At 42.5% G+C, this 17,871-nt stretch overlaps 1 protein-coding gene across 1 annotated transcript in view; it reads right to left on the bottom strand.

Moving 5' to 3' along the window:
- Positions 1-17,871, bottom strand: part of Lemd3 (LEM domain containing 3) — a 41,301-nt gene that overhangs the window by 12,013 nt on the left and 11,417 nt on the right. Inside the window, exons 2-4 of the mRNA XM_051176176.1 lie at positions 6,606-6,643; positions 3,796-3,862; positions 1,234-1,301 (exon numbers count right to left, since the gene is read on the bottom strand). Coding sequence (XP_051032133.1) covers positions 1,234-1,301; positions 3,796-3,862; positions 6,606-6,643 — 173 coding nt within the window. The remainder of the gene's footprint in view (positions 1-1,233; positions 1,302-3,795; positions 3,863-6,605; positions 6,644-17,871) is intronic.

The raw sequence follows: 17,871 nt of genomic DNA, 5'->3' as shown, positions 1-17,871 counted from the left end.
TAGAACTTTCCAGTATGGTTTTTAAAATCCATTTTCCTGTCACAAATCAGAGTGGCATTTTGCATCTATAACTTAGGGTTTTTCAAATAGTCTTAGGGATGACCCGTAGCAGCTGAGAAAAACTCACACGTTTTCTTCGTCCCCTGACATTAAACTGGTCTAGAGCAACAGATTACAAATGACAAGCTCCTTGCTTTACTGCCCCTCACCTATCTTCATTCTAGCTAAACGTCTCCCTTACCTTTCGTTCTGTTATGACAGGGGCTCACTAAGCTGCCCAGGCTGTCCTCAACACCTGGGCTCCGAGCAGGTCCCCTGCTCCAGCCTACCAAGCAGCTCTGAGTACAAGCATGCATCACAGGGGCTGGTTAATACCCATGCTCTTTACACATTGGTGTGCATTTCCTTAAACACAGTACACTAAAACAAAACACTAAAAACTTCCACTGTCTTTTATTATACCTGCTTACACGACACCAAATGCTAAGACTCCTTTATTAAAACAAAAAAACTTTGCAAATAAATAAAAACATCACACCAAAATTAACTATACACAGTCTATACAACTCACCAAACTTCTACAGTTAGAATAGGAATTCAGAATAGAGGCGAATTCAGAATAGAGCTTTAGAGGTGTTCATTAATTACACTTCTAATATCAAATCTATATTATGCACTTATTCACCTCCAAAACAACCACAATGACATTGCTTTGTCAAATCCATAGCAGAAGTAGAACTAGAAAAGCAATTAGCTTTATATCCTTAGATATAAATACACTTAATCAGCTTACATCCACAATCTCAGAAAGAGAACTAGGCAAATAATCACGCATATATGTAAAAACTGCACAAGTGGGGTGATCAGAACTTCTCAATCTGCCCAAAGACCATCAGGAAACAAATGCTTACATTCACAACATTATCAAAATTACAGCTGTGCAGTAGCAATGAAAATAATTTTATAGCTGGGGTCCCCACGACATGTGACACTGTATTAAAGTGTCACAGCATTGGGGAGGCTGAGAACCACTCAGGTGGAGTAACACAAGAAAAGAGACAGAGGCTACTGCACTCAAGGATGAGCAAAGACTGACTCAGGTATGGCAATGAGTTGTAAAAGGGGACACAAAAGCTGTGCCTTAAGCAGTACAATGAAAGTGGTGGTCAAATGCAGTGGTATGGACGTTTATAAGCTTTAAGACTAGGGCTAAAATCTGATGTCATTGCTTACCTTTAAGTACACAGCTGCTTCTTGGGCAGAGAGCATCCTTTGACTGGAACTGCCACACTCATGATCTCCTGTGAAGATTAGCATAGTAATTTGGAATAAGTACAATATTACACAGAAAAAAAAAAGTAAATAGAATTGAAAATGTTTTTACAAATGACACAACTATATATAGTAATAATCAGTAAAGATTGATGAATGCCACTTATGTTTTCTAGAAACAGTTCTGGTATCTAATGTAAAGAATGCCTGTCACGCAAACCACTACTTTTAAGTGAACTTTGGTCTACTAAGAATACCTTCCTCCTGAGTTCTGAACTGTAAGGCCTAGGGTCAGTCTGAAGGCTGGTTATTCTTAAAGGCATCATCCAGGAGATTCTCTTCACTAACTTACACATCAATGAGTTGAGTGAGCGTGAGTTTACCTGCACTAATCTTACTATTGCACTAGAGCATGTCTACTTTAGAGGACAGTCAAGTTCATGGCACACCCTGAAAATTGTTTAACACAGATCAACAGTAAAACGAGGCTGAAATTTCAATCTATGAACCTATGACCTAGTTTTTATAAAAGGGTATGCTATAAAAGTTAGAGAAAATTACTTCCTTCTTTCATATAATTGAAGAAAATTCAAAGCTTTTTTCCAGACTACATGTAGCTATTGGAGATATGTTTTCGTCATACTAAAATTCAGTGTTCCCAAGTTTTTGTTGCCTTATTATTTCCAAGTAGTGTAAAACTACCTTCTAAAAATATAATTCAGGGCCCATGCCTTTAATCTTAGCACTCAGGAAACAGTGGCAGGTGGATCTCTATGAGTTCAAGCCCAGCCTGGTCTACATACAATGTGAATTCTAGGACAGCCAGAGCTACACAAAGAAACCCTATCTCAAAAAAAACAAAAACAAAAACAAAAAACAAACAAACAAAACAAAAACAAAACAAAAACAAAACTGTAATAACAAAAGTGAAATCCTGCCCATCTTCCTATCCTGAAAGTATGTTCTCACTTCTCAGTTTGCTCAAGGCGCCAGGCTGTGCAGGTGGCAGTTAGATCAGGGATAAACAGGTCTTCAAGCTTTACCACGCTTCCTCAGACTCCACAGACCCAGATCAGGGATCAGCCAGTACAAATGAGACCAAATGCGGCTGCTGCTGCCACTTGTGAATGAATGAAGTTCCCCTGGGGCAGAGCCAAGCTAATTGATTAAGGTACTCTGCTGCTGCCACTTGTGAATGAATGAAGTTCCCCTGGGGCAGAGCCAAGCTAATTGATTAAGGTACTCTGCTGCTGCTACTTGTGAATGAATGAAGTTCCCCTGGGGCAGAGCCAAGCTAATTGATTAAGGTACTCTGCTGCTGCACTTGTGAATGAATGAAGTTCCCCTGGAGCAGAGTCAAGCTAATTGATTAAGGTACTCTGCTGCTGCACTTGTGAATGAATGAAGTTCCCCTGGGGCAGAGTCAAGCTAATTGATTAAGGTACTATTTATGGTTACTTGCATGCTATAACAGCAAAATGAAATTGTACTGAGAGAGGCAGTCTAGTCCACAAAGCCTAAAATATTCCCTAAGGGGCACTTGATAGGGAAAACCTTGCCAGTGCCTACTCTGGGGGAGAAAAGCTCCATCTCTGAGAGCGATCATCTCTGGTGATCTAGGAGACCACAGACTGCACTTCATGACACAGCCGCTGACAGGCACACAGGCCCCATGTAGCAGCAATAGCATTTCTTACCTATGGAACACATTCAACCTACTCCCAGGTGCTAAATATACCAAATGGATGCTATTAGCTGTGGTGTATGAATAAGACAAATCAGTCAGCACAGAGAAAGCATTTAACAATGTACACAGCATTATAAACTATGGAGCAAAGAGCAAGACGGATAAGGCATGGGAAGCGAGTGTCAGGGTCCTAAGTACTTCCACCTAACCAGAGGAGTCACCGGTCTGTCCCCTAGACTTCTGTCAAAGACCTTACCTGCACATAGCAATCTGCTCCTGCACAATGAAGGCTCTGTCTTTCCCTCTCCTCTACTTACAAGGAGGAATCCAAAGCCACTTCTTTCAGCTTATACACAAAATATTAATAATTCGCATACTGAATTGGATAAACAGATATACGCTATAGTAGTTTTATAGATACTGCTTGAATGCATTGAGTAATTTCATTAAATTCACACTGCAGATGTGTTGATACCTAAGCACTCTAATAGACCTAATAAGAGCAGAATATGACTTCAACTAAACATAGAATACTGTATTTACTTTAACTACAGGCGTCACAAATCACCAATGAAAATCTATACCTCTGTATCGATTTTAATTAATCGCTGTTACCCAATTCAAATGCTATTTGAGCCTCCAGAATTTACTACTGACAAATATACATAAATTATACCTAACACATATGGCAAGCAGGACATAGCCTTGATTGCATCTGTATAAAGAAAGGTATTGAGTAAATGTGCGTCTGTACCAGGCAGGGCTCCTCCTGCTGACACGCGCACACCCCGGGTGCCTTAGACATGGCCTGGGGACAGTAAAAAGGGAGACAATACCTGCAAGCTGGGCCAATCGGTCATGAAGTCTGTACAGTGTGCTCATCACAAGATTTCTCTCACTTTCCTAAAAAAAAAAAAAAAAAAAAAAAAAGTTACTATGAAATAAATTCTAAGAAAAACTTCTATAATTACTTAAAAGAGGAAATCACGAGCTACAATGGTTAGAGCTATATATCTGAAAAAACAAATCCATATGGAAACAATAGCTACTATATTTTAAAGAACCTCATCATACATGATCACTGTTAAGAATTTTACTTTCTTAGGACTATTAAGTTGGCACAGAGGGCTGCAGAGGTGGCTCAGTGATTAAGGGTTTCTCTTCCAGAGGGTCAATCCAGGCCAGGCAGCTTACAAGCTTTTCTAAGTCCAGTTCCCCAGGTACTGATGCCTCTGGCCTCAGCAGGTACCAGCACGTATATGTACATACTCAACACACACACACACACACACACACACACACACACACACACACACACACACACCTTAGAAAAAAGAATTTACAGAAAAGGATCTCACACACAATAACCTGCCAGGCAGAGCACTATATACATTATATATATATATATATAATGTATATATATATATATATATAAAATGTATATAATGTGTGTTCACATATATATACTGTTCCTGTCTCTCTCCCATCCAGGTTGCATTATGTGTTTGAGTGACTGATCTAACTTGTGTACACATGAGGTTGGCACACACACACGGGCATACCCCGGAACAATTATTGGAAATCGTTTTTCTCCTTCCACCATGTATCTTCAAACTCAGGATGCCATGCTTGCTGGCAGGCGCTGTTAGCTGCTAAGCCATCTCCACAGTTTGTTTTCTAATCTGACTCAATCACATAGACTAAAAGAGTGTATACTGCTACTTCCAGATACAGCCTGTCCTGGACTTTCAAGGTGGCCCCATATACAGTAGCCAGCCACTGATGTGAACATTCAATAAAGTTAAGGAGTAAAGAACTATTTTCTCAGAGCAAAGTGAGACACAATAAACAAGGTATTTTCCATTCTCAAGAACACCATCACTACCATGCAAACAAACAGAGGCTCATGTGAGCTGGGCAGCACAGGAAGAAGACTTGACCATTATCCCAGATAGAGAGAACAGCACAAGCAGAGTAGAAGCGAGAAGCAGGAAAGCATTGGTTCTATCCCCTACACAAACAGGAGCAAACGAAGGAAAAGTAGCTCAGAATTAATGGCCATAGAGCCCTAGATATGAAGAGAAAGTCTGGCACTATTCTGAAGATTTAGGAGAAAGGCAGATCAGGCTTGTGCGTGACTGAAATACTGCTGAGCAGAAGGCAGGAATGATCTGGAGTAAACACGGCACTGTCTGTGGAATCTATCAAGTAGTCTAAACAATGATACGGAAATCTAAGAACAGCCAGTGTCCCTGATGAGAGAAAAATCAGAGATGCTAACCCTGAGCCAGATAAAGTCATGGCTATCAGGGGTGTCTTTATGACTGCCGTTTTTCTGGAGGACCTGACAGAACAGGACTGCGATGAACACACCCATGGAGCAAGTCTAGGCTGGGTGAGAAGGTAGAGACACGAACCTGCATCCGTCCTTCTGTCCCCACATCCACGTCAGGGGACAAAGAAAACAAGTTCGCACACAATCGCACACAATGAGAACATAGCATCGTCAGTGCACCACGATCAGTGACAGCGGGAGAAGCAAATTCCCACCATGTCCTCAGACTATATCTCATGATGACACAGTGCCCGTCCCTCCAGGTGACTGCTTGCTTCTAAGCTTGTTGCCACATCACCCTTTGACTGGTGTCATCTTTGTGTCCTTATGAACCAAGGCAATTTCTATCTTCACACAAAATTAAAATCCAAAGTGCAGAGCACAGTGGTTTATGCCTGTAACCTCAACACTAGGAGACTGAGACAGGAGAAGAGCAACCCTAAGGGCAGGATGGGCGATATAACACGACTGTCTCAAAAGCAAAAGACAGAATAGAAGGGGGGGGGGGCATGCAATAATCCAAACTCCAAAAAGCAAAAGCTGAGGCTGAAACCCATGGTTCTTAAACTGACACTGTGACATCACAAGCTAAAGGAAACGGTTTTGTACCAAGGCTCCATGAGTTCGCTGGACTAAGCCTTAGTTACAAGGCTGCCACGTCTTTACGACTCAGTTTTCAAATTCACAGAAAATAAATGCCTTCACTACAGAATATACTGAACAGAATTATTCCAAAGCTGTACTCCTAACAATCTGAAATAATATTCTACAGATCTGACTGAACTTTATTACACGCCCTTGAGTAAAACAAATAGTTTTCAATATAGATCTATGTAATGGTCAGTTCTTATAGCGAAAAAATAGCAGAGAATTGTGTTCTATAATATACACACCGGCTGTAAATATTTAACTATCCCCAGTGTCTGTGATATGCCTAGCCCTTTGGGTAAAGTCATTACATCCCCTTTGAGAAGACATCAGCTTCCCTGATGGGTCAGCACACCGGCAGAGCAAAGAGCTGCTCAGTGAGGCACGGGGAACTTGGGGCAACACGGCATACTTCCAAGTGTAAGAACCACTCCCTTTGATGGGGCAGGTGTCTCTACACTAACGTAATAAACACTAAAACAGTTTTTGGAGGCGCCCTAAGTCAGGCTTAGTTAAATTACAGGCAGGGATACCCAGACTGATAAAACATAATGCCTCTAACTAAAAGGGCCTTAAAGTTACTTTTCTTAGTTTATAGTCACTTTAATCTTTTCATCACTTAAAGCATGACATAAATTATAAGCATTACGATTTTTTACTTACTTGCATTTTTCCAAATGTTTCATCAAAGGGGTTTTTTACTATCAAGGAAAAGAAAGAAAAAAGAGAACTATTAGCATCACTCAAGAATTTAAATCCTCCTCAACAAGTACCCTGAGAAGCTAGCATATACTACTGTTAAAACTGTTAAACCAATGCACATATGCAAACAAAATGTAAATAAAGTGGACTTAGAAACTTGGGAGAGTAATAAGACTAACTATGCTAGCCATTCTCACTGTAAAGCCATCACAACTGGAAGCCAGAGTTCTGGTGCCATGAACCAGGAACTCAAATCTCCATGCCAGTATTTAGGAATACCTCCTTAACTTAGTGGCTTGGTCACTGCACAACCTTCCCTTTAAGGAGGGGTAGCAGCAGCACACACCTTACACAGCTGCTGCAAGGGCAGAACGAGGAGCCCTGTACGATGCCCTCACAGGCACAGCTGCCACTCCCTAGGCTCTAATGCATACTGCCCATTTTACTGTTACTAATGACGCCATCTTTCTACCTTAACTTGTTGCTTTAAAACTAAGTAATTCTTTTAGGATTCAAACTTCCAATATCTACCAGAAAGAAAGACACCTTCTGTCTCTTGGCTAACATTTAGAAAAATGACAAGGAGAAACTATACAGATCAGAGCAGCTGGCAATTAGATGTCAGTATCTGACAATCAAGTATTATAAAGAGAATTACAGTATTTTTCATTTAATCTTCCTCCCCCTAAAATCTCCCCAAAATACAATGCCAGATTACAATGCTAAATATATAACATCTCTCACAGTTACTCAGATCCTCTTCCTATATCCTATTATATACAAAAAAATTATATACAAAAATATTCAGACTTCACAGACACTTGAAGACTGGTACACATTATATTCAGATTATATACTATACAATCCTGGCCACTGCCATGTCCAACTGATCTCATGAAATAGTTCACCCTGACCAGATTTCCTTTCTGAGATGCTTTTCTATTTTTATTTGAGAAAACAGGAAGTCCATAGGAACCAGGAACTGCCCGATGCTAAGAAAGCTCATGTCCAGGGCCATCTCGACAAGGTACAATAAAAACGCAATGGGGGAAAAGTCCATGCTGTTGTCACATTTTCCAAATGGTCCATTAGACAGCCTTTCTCCACACAACAAAGGAGGCATTAACACCGGGGAAGGCGTATTTCTGAAAGACAGAAAAATTGGTAGTTCCCAAAACAGGACTAAAAAAAAGAAGTAAAATCTTAAATATTATTTTAAAAAGCAAACACATGGGTTGCAAAACTACTTTTTAGTAGCATTAAATTTTTAATGTTAAACCAGAACACTTTGAAATAAAGCTATATAAAGCTCAATACACTACCAAAAATGTTTTATCGATCTTAAAATAAATTGGTCAAGAAATACTAAAAAATAACTGGTTTTATGTAAAGTAAAAAAAAAAAAAAAAAAAACATAAAAACCATGCACTCCCGAAAAGGCAAGTTTTCAAGTCCTTGAACAACGCCCTGATTCAGCTTTTTTCCACTTGCCATGAACATGCTTTTGTCGCCTTCAAATGGGAAGCCAGCTCAAGTGTGACATGACAGCAGAACTAACTGTAAATCGGGAGTGGTTTGCTGCCAGACTGCTCTTCCGTGAGCCTCTCACACCCGAAACCAGGTGTGTCATGTCTGTGTGCATGGAGCCAGTTATTACTGGAAAGGCTTCCTGTCGTCTAAGCTAAATCCACACTTAGGTATGTATGCACATTACTCCATGCTGTGGAAGTGCCAGTGTTAAAATTATGAGGGAAGCTTGGAGCAGGATGGAGTAAGTTTTAAAAGGAAACTATCCACTCACAGCAGTTCTTAGACATTAAGTCAGTCTTCAAGTCTATGAGGGAAGTATGCTCACACATCTTCCTTCCCTCAAACCATTTCAGTATTTCTAAAACATGAATACACCTCACGGGAACTGTCTGGTCTTTAAAGAGAAAAAGAATTATGCTTAAGACACCACAAATATTCTTGCCAATAGTGACCTAGCTAACAACATGGAAAACCCTGGCAGCAGAGCTCTACTGCTACATTAGGTCTCTTCTCTGGGAGAACCCCACAGTGACAGTGCCAAGCACCCCAGATCCACGCTTCCATCCCGAGGGCACGGCCAGCCGAAGCCACGCGCGCGCCAGCCAAGCTTGCAGCTTCTACACTATGCTTCCAAACAGTTGTGCACCCTTTTTCTCAAATTCCCCTAGTCTGGCCATTCCTTCCTCTACTCCTCTGTCCAGGGTATTTCAAACTTCATATTCCGAACTCTTCTTGTACATGTATATCCTCCTTCAAACTATACTCGTGACTACAAACCGAATTCCGAAAATGTTTAATTTGACCCTCAAAATCTTCCAAAGGTTTCCTATCACATTTTGCCTCAAAGGACTACATTTTAGCTTATAAACTTAACAAGACATGTTTTTATTTTCCTTCTCCAAACTTCTGTTAGCAATTTCAAAAACATTATTAGTTTTGTCAAACCCTTCACCACATGTAAACTTTTTCCAGTTTTCAAGCTGAACATTTATCAACCACTATGAATTCTAATGAGGAATAAGCTATGAACACATCTATGAGTTGGTACACTATAGTTTGTACTATTCTTAACCAAATGAACGGATGCCCTTTCGGAAGGGTTCACATGTGGGTCACTGACTGACAGAAAAGAGACCAGTGCTTTGAGTATTACATGCCAGGCAATGTAAATATGCGGAATAAATCAATATACTCGTCCTAGTTGAAACAGTGACCAAGAGCAACTTGAAGGAGAGAATTTGTGTGGCTTCCATCATTTAGGAAGCCAGAGGCAGAACTGAAGAGGGGATCAGGAAGGAATGCTACTTCCTGGCTTTCACAGCTCCCTTTCTTGTACACAGCCCAGGCCCACTTCCCAAGGATGGCTCGGCCCCAGTGGGCAGTCAGGAAACTGACCCCACAGACACGCCCACAAGCCCCTCTGATAGAAGCAACCCCTTCGCTGACACGCGCTTCGCAGGTATGCATAGGTTTGTGTCAAGCTGACAGTGGCCCAAACTACGCCCCTGCCCTTGTGGTACTTATGTTCCACAGAGATTCAGAGACATAAACAAGTAAATGCCGAAAACGCATACAAACTGGTAGGTTTACGTACTGTGAATGCAAACAGCGGGGCTTGGCTGTAATGGAAAGAAGCTATACAATCAGAGAATAATGCCACCCTGACTAATCACAGCCCCTCGATTTGGCACTTACCAAGTGACTTCTGTTTTTAAAAGTTGTAACTCTTGGATTCACTACTGATACATCAAAATTCAGCTTTATCTTTGGATGTAAGATATTCCCAAACTAGTCCCTGCGCTATGCGAGTTCCCGTGCGTAGGTAGAGGACTTAAGAACAAAGAGAAGCCCTCTCAGTTTACTGCAGAGCCATGACTTAGGCATGGCGGCTCTCAGAGGCAGCCACTTGGAGTTCTGAAACTAACCTTACACTAGCTATGAGTCCTAGGAAACATTAATCTCAGCAGCAACATTTACCACCTAAACAAGCAATGACCTAGGCTGCATCTAAACTAACAATGATCCCAGTTCTATCTTCATGTATAGAGATACGCAAATTTGCAAATCCCATCTCTAACACTAGTGGGATTAAATGCCTGATTATACCTTAAAGGGAGGGGGGAGAGGAAGAGAGAATGTTTCCAACAGCTGAAGAACACTGCACCTGTGTGGCAAGCACTTTTAAATGTCACCATCAGCCAGGCAGATCTAAAATAGGACAGTGAACAAGGCAGAACATTCTTTTGTAACAGTAATTACACATTTGTTTCCTGAAAGTTTGACAAATACTTCTGGGTCTATTAAATATGTGTTCACTCCACAACATAGGCAATGCAGTCTACGCCTGTAAGACTTCCTTTCAGGGAACACTTCTACAACCTCTATTCTAGTCATGAACGACCCTGCAGCCATAAACCATTTACCAACCTGGAATATACAGATACAAATCTAACAGTTGATTCATAAAATAAAGGGAAGAGGGCAACGATTCTGAAACTTCTCAAGCTACAAGACTTCTAGCTTTTCACCTGTCACTGTTTTAAAGAGGCAAAAACAGCTTATAATGATTTTATAAAAATAAAGAGGCTTTTAAATGTGGGTATCAAATACCAACAATACAAATAAAACAGAAATAAAATGTATTCAAAGATTTAAAAGATCAAAACTCAGTATCAAATTGGCTCAGCTCTTATTCTTTGCCTACGAGAGAGAATATTATGGTCCATTTTCAACCTTATAATCACCTGAAAGTCACACATTTGCTCACAACAAAGACATGCGCACGGGGCACACACCCAGTACTCAAGTGACAGAGGCAGACTAACAAGTTCAAAGTCACCTTGGGCAGTCTGCGCCTGGAAGTTGTCTTTCTCTTTTTAGAAGAGACTAGGTAAACGTGAGTACAAGACACTGACGTTACTCATAAACTTTACATTACGGCTGCACAGCTCCAGGATCTGTTACAAAAGTTACATGGAAACAAAACAGACCCTAAAGAAAACAAAGGTAAGCTCCATCCACAAAGGAAATACAGGGTCTGTGAAGAGCGGGGGCAGGCAACGAGCTTATGAGTATTGATCCTTTTGACTTTGAAGTTTCCATGTATTAGAGAGGAAATATAAACACAAATATTTTACTTTTTATGATGCAAAACAAGAAATGTTTATGGATGATGTTAAATACTACCCCAAATCTGCTTTTAGTTTGCCCTATGAGAAAATCTGAGGTTATTACTCTGTTAAACCAAAAAATTAATTCTTCTTACATCCACAGTGATGTCTCAGGTAAACTATCATCAATAAAATCAGAGACCAACAGCCACGTGTAAGTGGGGAGTGATGGCAGAGACCTGTGTGTGGTGGAATATTTAAGGTGTGCTACTTTTGTTTATGCTGCATTTATTTAACTCTCTGAAGCCTATCAAAAACACCCGATGGTCTAATAAAGAGCAGACCAGCCAATAGCAAGGGAGGAGCAAGGATGGGCGGGGCTGGCAGTCAGAGAGGATAAACAGAAGGAGAACAAGAGGAGAAGACATCAGGGGCCATCCAGCCAGCCATGGAGTAAGAAGGAAAGTAAAATAATACGGCAGTAAGAAAGATAAAAAAGCCACAGACAAAAGGTAGATGGCTGATTTAAGTTACGAAAGCTGTCTAGCAACAAGACAAGCTAAGGCCGTGCATTCATAACTAAGAATAAGCCCCCACGTGTGATATTTGGGAGCTGGGGGGGGGGCGGGCTCCTCAAAGGGACAAAAGAGTAAAACAACATATAACATAGACTCCAACCTCAGCTCTTCTCAGAGAGCTGAGGCAGGAGGATTAGAAGTTCAATGTCTGCCCGAATGAGCTCAAGGTCAGCCTGGGTAGCTTAGTGAGACCTTAAGCGCCCAGATTCAATGAATGAATGAATGAATGAGTTCATACTTTGTCAGGAAAACAGAACTTGAGGGAATTTCTTCCCAGAGGAAATGACCTGCAAAAATATTAAAAATCCTTTAAAGAAAAATGGTTCAGGCTCAGAAACTTGCATCTAAATAAATGAACCACATGAGAAAGGAAATAAATAAAAATTAAATTAAAATCTTAATTTTTTTACTGTTAACTAAATCTAGTAAGAAACTTATTCAATAATTAATAACATCCCAAAACAAAAAAACACCAGGCCCAAGTGAGTTTACTCCTGAATTTTACTAAAAATTTAAAGAATTCACCAACTGTCTACAGTACCCTTCAGAAGCTAGAAAGAATACTTAACTCTCCCTTTACTACCAAAACCAGACAGATAATATAAGGAATTCACATATCACCGTCTGTCGTGAACACAGGCGTCACAGTGTATAAAATCTACAGAACAGCTAGTCAGATTTAACAATGTAGAAAGAACAACATTCAACCAAACGGTATGGAGCCCATGGATATAGGCCAACTTATCATGATTCAAAAGTCAATGAACTTATTCCACCAAACGGGCCAAAGAAAACTCATTTAATGAAATTTGACACCCATTAATACTTCTAAAAATACCCAGTAAACAGACAGATGGAAAACTATCTCAACTATATAAACATCACTTTCAAAAACCCTGACAACAGGTTTTTTGATGACCACAAAGAAGCTCTATTCACAACAGCTGGAAACTGGAATCAACCGTGATGTTCAGTGGATAATGAAAAAGTGGAGAGACGGCGCAGAGGTTCAGAGCACTGGCTGCTCTTCCAGAGGTCCTCAGTTCAATTCCCAGCACCCACATGGTGGCTCACAGCCATCCGTAATGAGATCTGGCGCCCTCTTCTGGTGTGTGTACATATATAATAAATAAATAAACCTTTTTAAAAACAAGAGGTACACACACACAATGGAATTTTTATTCGGTTATAAAGAAAAATGAAATAAAACTTGCAGGAAAATGGATGGAACTGAAAAACTGTATTGAGGTAATCTAGCCATACCCAGAAAGTTAAACACTAACATATTTTCTTTCAACTGTAGATCACAGTTTGGAATTTTTAGGTGTAGTGTGACATGTCTACAGAGACCCAAAAGTGACAGAGGGGCCATAGTAGATGTGGGTAAGAGGCCCTGCGGACAGGGATAGTAGACTACATGAGACGAAAAATAGAGGGAGGGAATAACTGGGTGTTGTGAGATTTAACAGGAATAGGGTGAAAGGTGAGAAAGTACATAAAAGGTGCTAATTAAAATTAAGGCCACAAAGTTACATAGACATTTACTACTTCATATTTTAATTAAAAAATATAATTTTTAAAAGACTGAATAGATAGTACCATGCATGGGTGGATCATGCTAAACCCAAAACCATGGGTTATTAAATGAAAATCTCGGTGCCTGGTGTAGGGCACCATCCTTTGTTATTAACAAGCAAGGCCAGAGAGCCGCTCAAAACTACTGCTCTGGCCACTGCCCGTGCTTGCCCAACAGGATGGGATGGTAAGACTCTACTGACAGACACCACATGCCTTGGTTGCAGAGTATAGATAAACCAGGCTGGAGCTGGATAGAAAGCTTCACCTCTGCTGGTTAGTCTCCAGAGTCCCTGAAGTTGCTATACAGGGAGTTGAAGAAAAAAACTAAACTTTAATGCCTGCTCTCACAAAGATTACCAACTTGTCAGGCAAGGGTGCTTACTGTCGCAGTAGAGATTTGTGGCCAGTAGGGGAGCCACCAACTGATGTCTGATTGGAGGGGAGGTCCACTTGCAGGAGGAAGTTCTCAGTCAAAGCTCCATGCCCAGGGAGGCCAAAGGCCCTAGGAATGAGCCTACTTCTCTTCCTAAATGAACACGATGCCCTCCACCTGGGTCAAAGAAAGGCCTGTTTGCAGTGGATGCCAACTAATTCAGAGTTGTGGCTGGTCAAGGCGCTGAGAAGTGACTGCTGAGGGCTTACGCCTTAAATGGTTTGCCCTTATTACCCCCTCTACGACCCCCATCACCCAACAAGCGTGGGAAGAACGAAAGAGCTGGGTGATTGTGGAGAAGAGCCATGAGAAACTGTCTCAGAGACGAAGTATGGCTGGGATGCTCACACCTTACTGAGCACACAGTCAGCCTGCGGAGGGCCTGCACAAGGCTGAGCACACAGTCAGCCTGCGGAGGGCCTGCACAAGGCTGAGCACACAGTCAGCCTGCGGAGGGCCTGCACAAGGCTGAGCACACAGTCAGCCTGCGGAGGGCCTGCACAAGACTGAGCACACAGTCAGCCTGCGGAGGGCCTGCACAAGACTGAGCACACAGTCAGCCTGCGGAGGGCCTGCACAAGGCTGAGCACACAGTCAGCCTGCGGAGGGCCTGCACAAGGCTGAGCACACAGTCAGCCTGCGGAGGGCCTGCACAAGGCTGAGCACACAGTCAGCCTGCGGAGGGCCTGCACAAGACTGAGCACACAGTCAGCCTGCGGAGGGCCTGCACAAGGCTGAGCACACAGTCAGCCTGCGGAGGGCCTGCACAAGACTGAGCACACAGTCAGCCTGCGGAGGGCCTGCACAAGACTGAGCACACAGTCAGCCTGCGGAGGGCCTGCACAAGACTGAGCACACAGTCAGCCTGCGGAGGGCCTGCACAAGACTGAGCACACAGTCAGCCTGCCGAGGGCCTGCACAAGACTGAGCACACAGCCTGCCGAGGGCCTGCACAAGACTGGGCACACAGTCAGCCAGCTAAGGATGGAGGAGGGAGCTGAGGCAGTTGAGGACCACTACAAGTGGGCGATGTAGCTTCTGATGAATTCTAGTCATGCTCCAGAGGCTGCTAGCCTTGCTACAACTATTCCTGTAACGGTCTGTGGAATGCTCAACCGTAAGTAACACATTTTTATTACTCCGCCTGGGTCAGTGCTCATGGGACGTCATGGAGGGAAAGGGGGCAGAAAGACTGTAAGAACCCAAAGTTTGGGAGGAAGGCTGCAAAGGGTCTCTTCTGGGCATGGCAGAGCTGTCAGACTCATGAATTCTCGGCAACTGTGGCCGTCTGTATAAGACACGTACTAGATCAACGCCCGGGCGTGGACTGGGGGGTGGTGTGCTCACCACGCCCACCCCTAGCTGAACAGCTATTGCAGTTGAAGGCTGTCAGGGTTCTCAAGGGTGTGGCCCCTGGTAGGTTGCTATAGCCGTGCACACATGGGCAACACTAACTGGACTCAGTAGGGAGGAGAAAGAAGGGAAGAGGTAAAGGGAAAAGGACATGAAATCGGGCACGGAGAGAGGGTTGGGGTTGGTGTGAGCATCATATGCGAATGTGAAATTATCAGACAATAAAAGCATATGAAGTCAATTGCCTCTTATACACCAGGCAGGGGATGAGTAGGATTTAACATACAAAGGTAAAACATAAGTGAAATAAAAGTAAGCCATCATTGGCCGGGCTACCCGACCTCTCTACAGACTCTGCCTCTCTCTCCTGGGTTAAATACCACCCAATTCGTCAAGTGTTCTTTGCTCAAATAAACTAGTTTATTTTGTGAAGTTTTTGGCACTCTTTATCCCTTCCGCTCCATTCTATTCCCACAGAGCTTTTACAGTATCTCTCAAATTCCAAATGTGACTTACATGTTTAACTTAGTATAACTGTTCTCAGTTCTAATGCTTGCTTAGGTATCAGAAGAACCCAATCCAACACTGAAAGGAAAAAGTGTCATTTCCGAGACCATAAGGGAGCCAGCCTCAGTATCCAAGGAGATTTTAACTGCATTTCTGCATTTTTGACCAGGTTCAATTTCCTGCTTCACACTTTGATTTCCAGAGCTTAACTTCATGGAATTACCACAAACAAGCTTGAACTTGTCAGATGCATGACGACACTCTGAACAAATTAGGATGGCTGATACTTCAGTTTCTACAACCTTAAAACCCTGGAATAAAACTAATTTAGTTTATGTCCGTTTATACCACCCACTATGGGATAAAAAGTTCCCTTATGATACAGGATAAAGACACCCTGATACAGTTATCTGCACTCAAATCCAGGTTCTGCCACAGACATACCACACACAAGTTTCTGAGCCTTCCAAAGAGTCAGTTTCCTTACCTAAAGAAGGAGAAAGATAATAGTACACAGCTGCCGGGAGAGGGTTGTTGTGTGACTTTTTGCTAACTACATTTATCCCTCAGCCGTTTCAGCCCGGTAATACATCCTGATTGCTCTAACCCCTATGTCACCTCCCTACCACCCGTCAGCCCGCCCTATCGACTCTTCCCAGCTTTTGGGTTTGGTTTTGTGACCCACTGAGTTTAACCAAGGCGTTCTCTGTAAGCATGGGCATGGAACTAGCCAAGGGAGCCTGGTGGGCTCACCTGTGGGTACACAGCGGAAGACAGGGGCTCCCGCCCCCCCCCCCCCCAGGAATCATCCAGGAGCGGGCAGCTCAGCAGGGAGGGCAGGCTCTCCCGCTTCTCCTTCCACCTGTGAGGACTTACAGGCCCACTCTTCACGGCCAGCACAGCTGCTGTGAGTTAAGGATTGCAACAGCTGCCCCATGCCCTGAAGACGGCATTTGAGCCCTTCTAGCTTCTGACCCGTACACGCTTTCTATCCCTTCCCTGTGAGATCCCAAGCCGTAAAGGGGATGGTATAAACGATCTCTTTAAGGCTGAACATTCACTGTCCCTTTTGAACAGCCAAAAATCTCTGCATTCACCAACACGCACTGCAAAGAGAAGTTTCTCTGAGTAAGGCCGAAGATAGCATGTGTCTGAGACATGTCTACCATGGAATCCTCAGCTGTTAGTTTTCAGAACTAAATAATGCAAGCAAAATCTAAACATTTCTGAAACAGAGGCACACATACATAGACTTAGAGCCCCTTGAACTAAGTCATCATTAAAACGTTTATAATTACAAATTCATAGTCACAGCATTGTTTTTCAAGACAGGGTTTCTCCGTGTAGCCCTAGCTGTCCTCGATCTCACAGAGATCCACCTGCCTTTGCCTCCCGAGTTCCAGTGATTAAAGGCGCCACCAATGCCCAGTTAAGGCCTCAGCTTCTTAGAACTGTCCTTACACCTGAAGAAACTTGGCTAAACAATGTCTTCCCAAATCCCCTCCCCGCCCCCAACTGCATACAGCTGCATCCAACTCTGAAAACTCCTTTAAAATCAAAGATGGTTCTCTCTGTGGCAAACTGTTAACTGTAGAAACTCATTCCTCAGGACTATCCTACCTTCTTCTCAAGAACCAGAACCGCCTCATACATGAATGGGGGTGGACAAGGAACCCTTGTAACCGACTGCAAGAGTTAATGGTGTGTGAACATCTATGAAGTCTTGTAGAACAAGCTACTTACATTCATGTAATAGCTGTTCTAGTGAAAGACTTACTAGATTTTTTTCCCACTTTAAGTGATCTGTTCACTTCTTGTCAAACTGTACACACTATTATACTCTATTTCTAAAACATCTGTGGTTTCGTTTTGTTTTTTCGAGACAGGGTTTCTCTGTAGCTTTGGAGCCTGTCCTGGAACTCACTCTGTACACCAGACTCGCCTCGAACTCACAGAAATCTACCTGCCTCTGCCTCCCGAGTGCTGGGACTAAAGGCATCAGCCACCACAGCCCAGCTTATTTTTAAAAACATTTGAAATCAAATAGCATGCTCACATATTTTTATTTTCCTCTAGGACTCATACTAGTCATAACTAAGCAGTAAGTGATGAAATTGTCTATCATTTAAATCTCAACA

The sequence above is a fragment of the Phodopus roborovskii genome, unplaced genomic scaffold (genome assembly GCF_943737965.1).
Source record: "Phodopus roborovskii unplaced genomic scaffold, PHOROB, whole genome shotgun sequence".
Lineage (NCBI taxonomy): Eukaryota > Metazoa > Chordata > Mammalia > Rodentia > Cricetidae > Phodopus > Phodopus roborovskii.
The sequence above is the reverse complement of the archived record's forward strand: the minus strand, read 5'-3'. Positions and strand labels throughout refer to the sequence as shown.